At 35.8% G+C, this 14,644-nt stretch overlaps 1 protein-coding gene across 1 annotated transcript in view; it reads right to left on the minus strand.

The window, feature by feature from the left end:
• man1a2 (mannosidase, alpha, class 1A, member 2) overlaps positions 1–9,987 on the minus strand; it is a 75,094-nt gene extending 65,107 nt beyond the window's left edge. Inside the window, exon 1 of the mRNA XM_042731385.1 lies at positions 9,546–9,987. Coding sequence (XP_042587319.1) covers positions 9,546–9,856 — 311 coding nt within the window. The 5' untranslated portion in view covers positions 9,857–9,987. The remainder of the gene's footprint in view (positions 1–9,545) is intronic.
• Positions 9,988–14,644: the final 4,657 nt, after the last annotated feature.

Here is a 14,644-nt window from a genome sequence, read left to right on the forward strand (position 1 = left end):
CTATTTAATGACTATTTGCTCTGAAATGGCTTAAACTAAAAGATCCATTTCAACCATCGCAGTCAAGCATTAATAATAGAGCAAAAGCTAAAATACAGTGAAATTATATTTTTCTTTAAAATAGCTATTCCATGTGACATCAGTAATTCAACCGTAATTTTATGAAGCTACGAGAATATTTTTTTTTGTCCAAAAAAAACAAAAACAAACAACTTTATTCAACAATTCTTCTCTTCCGTGTCATTATTTACTACGCGTGACACATGAATCCCTGTTGTGTTTGGAAATGATTCAGTTACATTTATTTCAACCTGTAAACCTGACTACATTTACGAACCCCCCCAAAAAAAAAAACACTACTATGTCTCTGTGCTCACAAACACAGAAGGAGTGGAATGAAACCAACCAATTGGCACAGTCTTAAGATGGCGTTGTTTTTATTGTTGTGTTTACTGTTGTTTGTTGAGAAAATGAGAAATTTGCCCAAGTTATACGCAAGTAAAAATTGCATTCATATTAGCAAAATATTATTTGTTCGTTAATTTAATATCCCCAACAAAATATTGAATATATGGTAAATAAAAGATGTATCACCTAGCAATATCTGTCACTTACAGAAACAAAAAAAAATATACTAGTTGATCTTAAGATAAAAATATACTAGCTGATCTTATTACTATAATAGATGGCATTGCCATGCCAACAGAACACTGGTAAATTCCACAGAACTTGCCATTGTGAAGAAGAGATAAACCCTGATCTTATTACACCCACCACCAGCAGGTGTTAAAGATGCTCAGCTTCCTTCAGTTTTATGTGCTCAACACCATCTACCATCAACCTACCCACACATCCACCTTCAAACCTCAGCTGCTTCACTAGTAAGGGCTTATCGTGGAAGTACACCAAACACTACAGCAGAATGGGTCCAGAAGCACTTGTGGGGCACTCCGGGTGTAAAGCAGGTTCTCATTCTGGTACAGCAGATTAATTCTGTACGCCTCAGGAGACCCAATCTATCTCAGACAGACCCATTCCTCAGCCCCGTCATTAGGCTTTGATCAGGATTCATTTTCTGCCTTGCTCACATCCAGAAACAGATATGAGATAAAGACAGAGGGAAATACAGAGAAAATGGAAACACACCGATAGAAATCTGTATCATCAAGGAGAGCTTGAAGTATTCAGCACTGTTATTAAGGAATAAGAGGAACACACTGCTTAACACGCACACAGCTGACTGTATGTGCTTTCCATTAGTATTCAGTGTAGTACACATCCACAGTGCCAGCAATGTTTATGTGATTGTACTTACACACAATCCCCTTGAGAACTGAGCTCATTTTTTCAACAAAATACCACCTACACCTGCGGAGCCACGTGGTTACTGGCCCATTTCACAAAAACGAGAAAATAACATCAACAAATAATACCAACAACAAATACATCAAGAACATCCTTCCACCTCACCCCCCCCACCATCCCTCTCTTTCCCATCAAGACTTCAAATTCAAGAGTTCAAAGACTGTGTGTCGGTTTCTTACTGTATCGCTCTCCGCCTGAAGCTGCTCTGGGGAATAACAGCCTCCTGGTATCAAATGATGCATACAGGTCTGACTACAGCCTTTAAGTGGACAGCACTTGAGCGGAGAGGAGCTTCTCTTTATCCCTTCCTACATTTTTCATGTCTCTTTTTAAAAAAACAAATCTCCTTTCTGACTTCCTATGTCTTCCCTTCCAGTCCTATTTGATGTAAAGCTGCCTCATGAGGACAGACAGCTGCACACAGTCAACAACCATAAATTTCTAAACAATCTCCCTGAAAAACCAAACCGGAAGCAATGTCAACCATGATTATTAACATTGCTATCTTGACTCATTTTATAAGACATTAGAGTTTAGACATTTTTACACATAACAGGATTAAAAGCGAAGTTAAACTTTTATTTTTTACTTTAGAAATAACTGTATGCTGCTTGAATTAAACGTGCACCATAGTGAGGTCATGTAACAAGGTAACATTCTAATGTTTGAAATATTTCTCTTAAAGATGTAGACAATATAGATTTTACTGCCCTGCCAACATTTTACTTTTAGCAATGTATTGGCCTATTGTTTTAATATTTATAGAGAGAGATTATTTTATTTTACTTTACAGTTTTGTCATCAACATTCTTTTGTGTTCCACACGAAGTCAAACAGGTTTGGAACACAACTTTCTTTTCTTTTTTTCTCGATTAGTTTAAAAAAAGTTTTTACTTTGCAATAATATGAAATCATAGCATTATCATTTCATCAATTTCAGTTTGCAAATGTAACAAAATGAACAAATGCAGCAATAGTCTGGCAGGTTCTTCTGACTTATCTAAAATAAATATTTCTACACTAAATACCATCTATTGCTACTGATGCTGATTATGACAATCATTTTAACCAATAATTTAGCTTTGAAAGATGATCTGCATTGTTGTTTGCTCACTCACAACAGCTGCCCCCTTCATTTGCATTTTTCTATTACCTCTAACTGCAATGAAACTAAACGTTTTCTACAGTAGCGGTTTCATTATCACTTTTTTGAGCAGCACATTATGATGTGAACAAGTCTTTGCTTCCCTGCTCTTAAAGAAACCCATTTCCAATAGTGTTTAAGCTCAGACATTACAAATGAATCGGTCTCCTACTTAAGCTTCAGAAGGAGCAGGTACATTTTTCACTCGGATCAAATCTCTGACATGCCATCAAATGTAGCTTAACCAAAAAAAGTGTCAGCATACCTAAGGAACTAAAATTGAAAAATAAAGTGTCAGGTTTTGGAGAAAGTGTCTGGTTTAGCTCAAGCAGAGGCGCCTTGAGCTCTTTGTCAGGTTGGCAGGTGTGAGCACTAACTCAATTAGCGCGAGTCAAGGGCATCTGTTACACCAGCCTGCCACAGTGACACACGTCCACTAATCTTCCACAACTCGACAGGCCAACCACAAGGGGAAGTTCACGCTACTCTAGTCTACACTGATCAAGAGGGGATTCCTTGAGAGACCAAATTAAATGACAGACTCAAAACCGGAACGCTTTCTGTACCAAACGGCCAAGTTGTTTCAGTTTCTCTGAGGAGGAGGTTAAGTAAACTTGTCTTTTGCAGACGTACTTCACAATTTCAATCCCGTCTGAATCAAATATGGTTGTTTTTTCTTGCGCAAAGCTTTGTAAATATTACAGCGTTGTTTGGTTAACTCCATCCTTTGAGAAATCTAATCCCATCTGGTTATGGATGCCTGTATAGAGTGGATATTTTCACAATGCTTCTCATTTCTTTTGAACTTTGTTGGATACCATAGCTAAAGCTAATTTTCCACTGTGCGCAAATCTGCCTGATGCCCCTTCATTATGGATTCAGCCCTTTTGCCAACTTTATGGGTAAAATAACAGTTGGTGGTTCATGCATGCCTGCTGGCATCCCATCTGATGTCAAAAAAAGAAGAAAATGGCCACTGCACTGACAGGCAATATATTTAGAAATATAACTATAAATCGGCATATCAGACTGACTTCTGAAGGATTATATGACACTGAAGACTAGAGTAATGGCTGCTGAATATTTTGAAAGCTTTGCCATCACAGGAATAAATTACTTTTTACTAAATATATTTAAATAGAAATTTTAAATTGTAATAATATTTACATTTATATTCACATTACATTTTACTTTTAGCAGATGCATTTATTCAAAGTGACTTACAAATGAGGACAATGGAAGCAATCAAAATCAACAAAAGAGCAACGATATGCAAGTGCCATAGTTAGCTTAATGCAGTGCATGTAGCAAGGTTTTTTAAAATCATATAATAAATAAAACGAAAACAAAAAAATAAAATAAAATAAAAAGATAGAATAGGAAAAGAATAGAGCAAGGTGGTGTTAGAGGCCTTTTTAGCTTTTGTCAATTGTATAATAAATATAAAAGAAAACAAATAGATAGAATACAAAAAGATTAGAGAAGATAGTATTAGTTTCTTTTTTTAAAGAACACAAGCTGTTAGTAAATAAATAGAGCGCAAGTCTAAAAAGGGCATTTTTTTGAGAATAGAATTAGAATAGAGAGAACTAGGGTTAGAGGGCCAAATAAAGATGGAAGAGATGTGTTTTAGCGGATTCTAATATTTAATATATATATTTAATTTAATATGAATTAATATATTATATATTATATTTTTATATATATATATATATATATATATATATATATATATAATAATAAATATATATATATATATATATATATATATATATATATATATATATATATATATATATATATATATATATATATATATATATAAAATCTAATAATAATCAATATTCTAATATTTCACAGTGTTACTGTTTTCAATGTATTTTTGATCAAATAAGTGCAGCCTCGGTGAGCATAACAGACTTTCAATATTCTTTCAAAAGCATTAAAATATTTTAAATATTTTAAACAATTATATATGCGTACACAAATGATTATTTCAACGAGTTTCATATTTCACACATACACACACACACACACACAGGAAATTACTTTCTGTAACACCCACATCCAAACAATAGACACCCAAAAAAAATAAATAATAATAATTCCACCCCAACAAGTAAATGAAATCACAGATGTTAATAGTTATACTTTTCTAAACAAATGTTTGAGTTACCCCAGTTTAAATGAAGGCAGAGGCTATTTGCACTAAGTGAAAATAGCATTTTTTCTGAGCGATACATGCTATTTATTTACACTTTGTTAAAAATAGATTTTCTGCTATTTATACTACTTATGGCAAATAATGGCAATTGTCTGCACCTCAGTATTGCAATACATTATAAAACAGTATGCAATAATAACTTATTGAGTGTAAATTTTAATTCAAATTATTAAATGGATGCCACCTTATTGGCACAATAAAGCCCTCCCTACACCTTCCTAACCACACCCGATACTTTATTTTCAACTTTTTGATTATTTCCTTCATTTTCATTGAAAATAAATGCTTTTCTGGTGTGATTTGAAATTTGAAAAGGGAGAAAACAAGTTTGCCAAAAGGTGGATTCGATCCCGGGCCGATGAGTGGGCTATTTGCACTAAGTGTAAATAGACACTCCGTTAAATAAATGCCAACTACCAAAGAATAACTGCCAGTCTGGTAGTAATCACACTGGTGGACTGGTGAAAACCAACAGAGAGCAGACCTAGGTAAACCTGGGTATAGGCTGCCCTAGCATGTCGCACTGACAGGGATAACAGGACACGGGCTGGCACAGATCACAGTGCCCCCGGGTGTAAGAGGCAGATCAGACAGAGAGCTTGTGTTTGGCTTCTGAGCTCATGGCCAGGATGAGCTCTTCGGTTCATGAGTGAAAGCAGATGGGCAGCAGGTTCAAGAAGCATTATTCATAATTCATGTACAAACATGACTCTGCTTTTTTGGATTTACCAAGACTGACTAACAGTTTAGCCAAATACAGATGGAGCATTACACAGATTTTCTGGAGTGATGATGCAGTTACCAACTTGTAATGACCGTACACAAACAGAACACACTGTTCTATTCATGAAATCAAGGGGATTTATCTGAAGATTCAGTTCAACTTATTTGTAAAGCACAATACATACTGTCACAAAGCAATGTTAAAACTGGCTCACAACCCCAAGTGAGAAAGCCAAAGGCAAGCAGCAAAAGGGAAATAATGTCTAGTTAGGATGAGAAATAAACCTGGTTAAGAACTGAGAAACTGCATTTCAGATGTCACTGGTGCAAAAAAAGGTCCCATGTTACGTGCTAATGCGAATACATCTTAATTTCATATAAAAATCCAGCCACAGAATATTCATGATAATACTGAGCAATTAAATAACTGAGGTGCATGTATCTCAGTCAAAATCTGGTTATTGGTCTATTGACTCTGTGTGCAGTGTGGTTTTATGAAAAGTAGTTGTTTAAAGGGATGGTTCACCTAAAATGAAAATTCTGTCATTAATTACTCACCCTCATGTCGTTCCAAACCTCCGTTCAAAGACCTCCGGTCATCTTCGGAACACAAATTAAGATATTTTTGATGCATTCTGACAGCTTTCTGACCCTCCCATAGACAGCAAGGGTCCTTACACAATCAACGTCCAGAAACGTAGCAAGGAGATCAGAAAAATAATCCATGTGACATCAGGGGTTCAACCGTAATTATACGAAGCTACGAGAATTCTTTTTGTGCAGCATTCGCATACGCTGTTTGCATTCATTGGAAACTCTCCAAAATGGCACTAGGGTGATGTGGAGGAGACAAACTGTTAAATAAAGCAGTTTTTTTTTCTTTTCTTTTGCGCACAACAAGAATTATCGTAGCTTCGTAAGATTACGGTTGAACCCCTGATGTCACATGGAGTATTTTACTGATCTCCTTGCAACGTTTCTGGACGTTGATTGTGTAAGGACCTTTCCTGTCTATGGTAGGATCGGAAAGCTGTCAGAATGCATTAAAAATATCTTAATTTGTGTTCTGAAGATGAACACGGAGATCTTACATGTTTGGAACAACACGAGGGTGAGTAATTAATGACAGAATACTGATAAATTCCAATATTTAATTGCAATGTTAAAAATCCTTTCTGCACATCAGTTATTGGACATTTAGCCTAGAAATTATTTATCATTAATAAAATGTTTTTTTCCCATTAAACCACTGGTTTCCAACAGGGGGCCTCAGGATGACTTGAAATATTTTAAAATAAAACAAAACCAGCATTAAAATTAGCCGACAATATATTTCTTATTTTAACTCACCCCCTGTTTTAATACAATTTTATGAATATTGATTTTTCTAGTTAAGCCTTCTAGTTTCAAGCTCTAAAACATGTATAAATACATAGAAATTACATGTACAAAATATACAAGTCTTTATCTTGAATCTTTTTCCAGTAAATCGCAAACAAATTGGAAATATCATAGGGTCTGCTGTCGTGGACAATGTGGGGTGTCTTCTAGTCAAAAAGGTTAAGGACTACTACATTACACTAATGTGCTAATGCAAATTATTCCAATTGGACATCTGAGACAATACCTCATGACTGCAGTGTCAAACTGCCATTGTATGTGCCTGCGTGAAAGTCAAGCTAAATGAAAGGTTCATGATGATAACAGTACAGGGAATATGAACATGCTTGTATGCGAGCATGAATGCCCATTTATTACTATCACGCTTGACTGATGTGGAAAATGGAGCATGGAATATGACTATGCCATCCAAGGATTTGCTAAGCATGATAAATAAATGCAACTAAATCTGTAATGCCAGGTCCATATACAATGCAGAGAACACACAAAGCTAAATATATACTGTCATGATGAGATATGCCATATGTACCCAGCATCACATTAAACAGCACAGCAATGACAGCTGAAGACGGATCTCATCCTGAACACTGAAAAACTTAGAGGCTGATCATGTGGTTTTGTGTATTTGACTACTCTCTGGGGTGCAAGTAAATGCTCAGAACCAATGTTAACAATTAAAAATTAAATCAACAAAAACAAAAGACTATTAATAAACTACAGTAAACAACAATTCATGCCGCATTGTTTGTGATATAAAATCAGAACAATGCTATCAACTGCACTCTCTCACTCATTTATGCAGTATATCTGACTGCACTTCAACTCTACATTTGAGACAATGCTACCAATAAAATGAAAATATAAACAAGTTAACATTTCATCAGCTCAGCGGGCTCATTTTCAAGAGGCTGTGTTCAGTCTAGCCGGCGCAATTTCAAGATGGTCTTCAGTCACACTAATGCCTAGCTGAGACTGTCAGCATTTGCTACACAAAATGTGCCACACATTTCCATAAGCAGTGAAAGCTTGGGTGACCAGAGGAAAAAAAAAAATACTGCTTTTAATTCAAAAATTTCCAACAGTGCGAGACAAGGGATCATATTGTAATAAAGTGAAGAAAAAAAAATCCCTATGATATTAAAGCTCTGAATGAATTTTTATTACATAGAAAAATGAAGCTCTGACATTTTGATAACTCATCTTATGTTGTGCCAGGAAAAAGTAATGCAATTTTCAAGCAACCTAAGAATGCAAACTCATTATCAAAATACAAACTTTCTTTTTTAGGAACTTGCATTCAAACCTAACTTGGTTTAAAATCTTTTCTAAATATAAAAGGCTGCATGAATGGTTCTTGATTCTTAAGACAGGCAGAACAAGCCACAGCTCAACGGCCAAAGGCAGAAACAACACTTAGAGGCCCCTGTAACAACAAAGCAGCAGAAAACGCTTTTTCACTGAAGTTCACTTAAACTCTCAATGCATTGTGGTCCATTGCTGAAGAAAGAAACAGAGAGCTGTGTGGCTACAACCGTCTCAGGCGTGAAAGAAAAGCCTTTATAATCTTGGTAGTATTGCTAGGGGACAAAACAAGGAGATAAAAACATCAATCTCAGAATAAGAAAAAGTATAACGATCTGTTTTCTCTCTATTTTCTTAGAACACTGTGAAGGGAGTATCTGTTTATGTGTAGGAGTACTGAGGTTCTCTGCCTTGTGGTTAACAAACTTTTTTTTTTTTTTTTTTAATTATATGCTTTTGAATTTTATGCCTAATAAAAAAATATATATCTATTTTTCTCCTTCCATGAAATAGTCATGAAACACCTAGTGGTGTGTGACTTTCCAAGACCTACAATTTTTGTGATTAAATATCCTCTAACACTAGTGAACTTAAAAGTCTTGCAGGAAAATGTTTTTGGGAAATAAATCTTAACATATCAGTTATATGAGTATCATACAGTTAAATTGTTTGTAAAACCATGATGAACATTTAGTCCAGTGTAGGAAAGCAGCACATTTTGTTTTCCAGATAAATCATCACACTAAAGATGATATACAACCTATTTCAAGGTTTCTCGAGTCTAGCACTCAAGGTCCATCTTCCTGCAGAGTTTATGCTGCGATCCATTTACCTCGGATGTCGAAGCTGGGAATGATGTCACACCCGAGTTGACAACGTTCCAGTACACAAGTCGGAAAACCAAGACGGACGTGTTCACTGATAGCAATACCAGTCGATAAAAACACAGTATTTTTTAAAGATAGCACCAACATATCGTGTCCACAAATAGAGGTTTGACAGTACAGTGTGCACCACTTAGTGCATTTAGACAGACAAACAGAAATGCAATATATTACTAGTGTTTCACTTCTGTTGATGCTCTGAGAAGCCAACTTGAGGGGGCTTTTCAGTTAAAAGTTCCACCAGGGAACTTGGAATTTCCGACTTCCAAATAAAAATGGAATGCACCATCAGCCCCAATCTTGATCTAATTCAACTGCCATAAATTTTGACTTTTAATTTAGACTTTGATTCGCTAATTTCAGGTGCTTTTAGTCAGGACTGGAGCTAAACTCTGCAGGAAAGTGGACCTCTAGGGCCATGGTTGAGAAGCCCTGACCTATACACACAAACATAAAAACACATGGTGTTGTTGAGGAGATGAAGCCATCTATGAGCTCTCACCTGTGTCTATGCTCGTCGTGATCTCCCACGCCATGTATGACCTGTCTGCTGCTGTGCCTTGCCTCCTTCTCCGAATCGATGTGCGGTATCAACACGTCCTCCAAACCAAAGTCAAAGCGCTTGTGTTTGGAATTGTCCGGGAGGAAGAAAAACGCTCCGAAGCACAAGGTGATGAAGGCACTGAGGATGAGGAGGAGGATGAACTTCTCTGAGAGCCTCAAGGTGGCTCTGTGATGGGGGAATGAGGAGGCACCTGGCGAGAGGGTAGGTATCCTACGTCCCGATAGTGGCAATAGAGCCGGCGTGGTCATATTTTGATAAAGAACTGAAGTATGGTGGGATAAGAGACAAGGTCGTTTTTGTGTAAGCCACACTATTATCTCATTGCGGTAATGGGAGCTTTACTGCCGAACATCTGCTTATCTCTTAGAAATGGAGTTGTCCAACATACCACAAAAAAAAACAAATACACTTAAAACAGGGTATCTCCAGATACTGACTATCATGAGGCATTCAACAGAAGCTTGCCATTAAAAATTGAACTTCAGTTTCCATGGCAATTTATGTTAAGCAGCAGAAAGGACATGAGTCTAAATTTTACTATACAACAGGGAGCTACAGACCTCAAATATGATTCTCTGGGCCTTTTTATCATTTTAGTAGTTATTAGAAGTAAACTGGTTTAATATTTCTGTAATATAATATATGCTTTTCAAGTGGTGTTGGAAATACCATAATTAAGGGCTCCGAGCTAAAAAGTATAGATGGTAAACGAGTTGCCAAATTGAGAGACGTCGGAAGGGGCGAGTTGATTTGAAACATGCTGGAAGCACAAATATATAGTCAGTATCCATGCGTCAAGCACTCAACTTGCACGGTTTGCTTAGCATTCACTTGTGATACCATGCATAAATAAGTGAAAGATGAAGTTATACATCATAAGGCGTAGTTATTTGCAGGTTTTATTTCCATCTTAAATGTGTGGCGTGTTACAAAAACCAAAGCCAGATTTGGACGCTCCCACGTGCCCTTGAAGGCAGCAATAGATACCGCAAAAATAGTAAGAGTGCTATGCAACTACTAGTATACTATTTTGACACCACCTTGCTCTGAATGGTGTTTCTCTCACTAGCAAGTCAAAAATAGAAAACGTAGAGCTGGAGTCCAGCGATTACAGTAGCTGTGTCTAAAATTGCATACTGTCTAGAAAGTGCTGCAGTTGTTTTGAACGAAGGTTACTTTGTGAAAGTAGGTTTATATAGTATGAATATGGGCAGTATGAATGAAACTCAGACACATTACAGTACAGTCCTCTAGCGTGTGCATGCAGTCCTCTAGTGCACTCTAGCTTGTGTGATTAATTGTAGGGATTGAATGAGGAATCGTAGCTTTTTTCGTAGTACTACACCACCCATAAATAAATACGTGGATTTTTGGTTTAGCCTTACAAATGGTAAACATTTAGAGAGGGTATTTATCATGAGGACGTTCAAGCATACGTTATGGCTCAAAACATTTTACATCTTGTTTATTTGAACGTCTTGTTTGGACAATCATGCTCTGGTTAAACACAAGTAGATTCGAGTCAAATAAAACGCCATTATACCAAAGCACGTGAATTTACATGCACCAAAAACACATTTCGTCACACAGACTTTTAGTGGCGAGCATGTCAACGTGACACCTGTGCAAGTGTTTGCAAGTGCCTCGTCGAGCGGTTCATGCTCGTGTCTTTAACATCACGGAGTATTTTTATATATTGATTAAATAAATGTGCACATACCGTGAGGGTCTTTTTATCATTCCGATCCATGATCCTCGCTTCTCTGTGTCAAGGCGTGTTGGGTCGAGGCGTTATCTTCACGATAAACGGCGAGTCCACCCTCTCACCGTATCATTTATCTTAAACTAGCAATACAATAATCTGTTATCGATATGGGAAACGCAGTTTGATAAGAAGAAAAGAAACCAGTAGAAACAGTCCGGAAAACTGGACAAGCGTATAGTAAACACAGTGATACAGCACTAGGGGCTTTTGTTATGCTTGTTAACGATTGAAGTTCGCGTCACATTACGCGGTGAATATCGCGAAGTGCGCACGGTGTCTCAGCACAGGCCCGATCCGCTTGATGCCGTGGCAGCGTCTCTGAACCGGAGAGCGAAGTCGAGAGCCGATACAATAATGAAAGTAAACCACGGTTGTTTCCCAGCCGCTAGGTGATCCTCTCTACATACTGCCTTATTTTATTAAAAGATCAAGCAGGCCTGCGCTGGACGTGTGCTGCGCCTTTTTCCTCCAGTAAAGGCATTCAGCAGGCAGCCGTGTAGCGGACCGATCCCGTCCCGCCGCTGCTGCATCACCTTGTCGGTGCCTCGGGATAAATCGGCGCCATATACCATAAATCCACAATTAATGCCTGAAAGCTGCCCAGTTCACGTTCATGTCTGTGCTTCTATACAATGAGGCATTTGCGATGACCACCACCGCCTCCTTAACGTCTTGGTTCCTCCTTTATTTCTGTAGCCGTGTGCGCCGCCAGGCTCCAATATCCAGGATGTTGTTACTGCAACAGCTACTCCTCCTCCTCACAGTCCCCCAACATCCAGTCAGCTGCCGTTTGGTAAAACAGGGAGCGTCGCTCAAGTACGAGTCCCGATAGGCAACGCAAAATCAATGGCGGTCAATTATGGACAGTAGAGACAAAAAACAAAAAAAAACACTATACAAAAGCTTTTGACAAAATAAATAAATAAAAGCATTTATAGTAGTTCCTAATATGGGCGTTGTTTTTCTCTGTTTCTGTATGTTTGTGTTTTCTTAATTTTTGTGCTCAGTTTGACGTTTTAAAACATTTACATAGACATTTGCTTAGCTGTAGTTTAGATATCTGAACTGTTACTATAATGTACTTGCCATTAGAAAATTCCTATGACTTGAAATGAAACAAACATTAAATGAGATGAAATAAACATATTCGTTAAGTTTAAGTTGATATATTAAAATAACTAAAACTAAAACTAAGTCTTTATAAAAACTATACAGACTTCTTTAAAAAAAAACTGCTAAAATATGACAAAACATAACACAAATAAAATAAATGACAAAACACAAAATTACTAAAACGTTAATTAAAATGAAGACAGAAGATAAAAAATAAAATTGAATTTAAAATAAAAACTATAGGGTGAATTCAGGTTTGAGTGTACTGTGCTAAATGGGTTTGCACTTTCAGAGCATAACAATGGTTCTTAATTAAAGGGACACTATTTCTCTAATTGATAAAATAGTTTTGGTTGATGCATTATGACACTAGTGGGTGTGGCCACACCTCAAAGAGGACTGTGTCATTTCTAAATTATAAGGTTGCTCACTTAAAGGAAACGAATGTTCTTGGGACAAGTCCTGCTGTTTTTGTTTCCACAGTTAACAGGGAATAAAATGCAAAGAACAAAATGTTTAAAAATTTATCAGTTTTCTTGTGAGGTGTTTAAATATTGCTGACCCACTTTAGCTGAATGTGTTAGATAAAGTGGGTCGGTGGGATTCAAGTAAAATTCATGAAATAAATTGACATTCACTAATTATTTAATATAAAACACGAAAAAATAAAAATTTAAAAAAACAAAATAAAGCTTTAAAATATTCTTAATTCTATAATATATCCTAATTCTAAAAATAGAATAGAAATGAAAAGAAGTCAAGGCATGAAGTTCAATCTGTGGAGTGAAGAAAGGATGAGAGGAGCAAAATGTAGATTCAGAATATAAAGCTTTAAAATATGGACACATATGAAAAAATAATTATAAGGGTTTTATAGAAGAGACAGAAAATATTTTTACATATGGTTACCATTTTAAATGTTCCTCTTATTAATTTTTATTTTTTTTTTATTTATTTTTTTTAGTTTAGAGTTAATTTTATCAATATTCCGATTTCTGTATATTATGATATTAAGATTTAATCAAATTTGTTCTTTCAGTTGTTTGGAATTTCTCAAATTCATTAAGATGAGGATTTACACATGATATATTTTACTCATAACCTGCGGGTTATATATTTTAAGATTTGTTAAATATGTTGTTAAATATGTTTGTCTGATAATACGTGTTATTAAATCATTTGTTTTTAATTAAGATGCAGAATAATTTTTGATAAATAAGGGATGGCCCACTTTTTTGTCTAGAGTACATGACCTCAAAATGTTTATTGGTATATATCTTGCAAATAACACTTGATATGAACTTTATTCAAATTGAAATATTATAGCTGGACCTTAAATTTAACAAAAGGAAAAAAAAAAAAACATCTAGGTATCTAAATTATACATTTTACAAAAAGTGGCCCCCCTTTTTTCTGTATTCACCCTAGTAGTATATCAATGATACCAAAATAACACTGGTTCGCAGTAACAGTTTTTGCAAAGAAAAAATGTGAAATGTCAAGATGATTAGTTGCATCCATATTTTAATTGTTTAAATAATGTTAAATAAAATAATAATAAAAAGGTTTCACGTTCTGGGTTATTTAGCTATAATGACTGGCTGGTTGTACATATTACTAAATGTCAAAATGATCAAGTTGTTTTACAACATTCATTAATGAGGCATTTTTAATTGCAATTTTAGAAATGGTTTGCATATACTGTAACTGAATGTGTTCAATTTAAAGCAATCTTATGGATGATTTACATATAATCAAATATATATGTTAAACCTAAGATGAAACAATTTTAGGTATGATTTTCATTTAATCAAATATACATTAAACTTTAGAGGATACTGTCTTGGGGTTGAATATAAAATAGTCTGCAAAATAAAAAATCATGCAACCAACAAAAGACATATTCACATACCTCCCAAAAGCCAAAAAAAAATTCCATTAATAACTGACTATTACTTAGTCCTTGAGCTGCCAAAAGTGTAGTTCTTTTTTCTTGATTTAGGGATGATTTACCAGAATAACCTACAGCGAGTGTCAATGCTGTTGAAGGTTGTGGAAAAAAAATCATGTATGTGTGAGTCATAGTCAAGAAAGCAGTGGCCAAGGGAGTGGATCTGCTGTCAGTCAGTTAAAGAGGCACACATCTGACACCCTGACA

This window comes from Cyprinus carpio, chromosome B9 (genome assembly GCF_018340385.1).
Source record: "Cyprinus carpio isolate SPL01 chromosome B9, ASM1834038v1, whole genome shotgun sequence".
NCBI classification, from domain to species: Eukaryota; Metazoa; Chordata; class Actinopteri; order Cypriniformes; family Cyprinidae; genus Cyprinus; species Cyprinus carpio.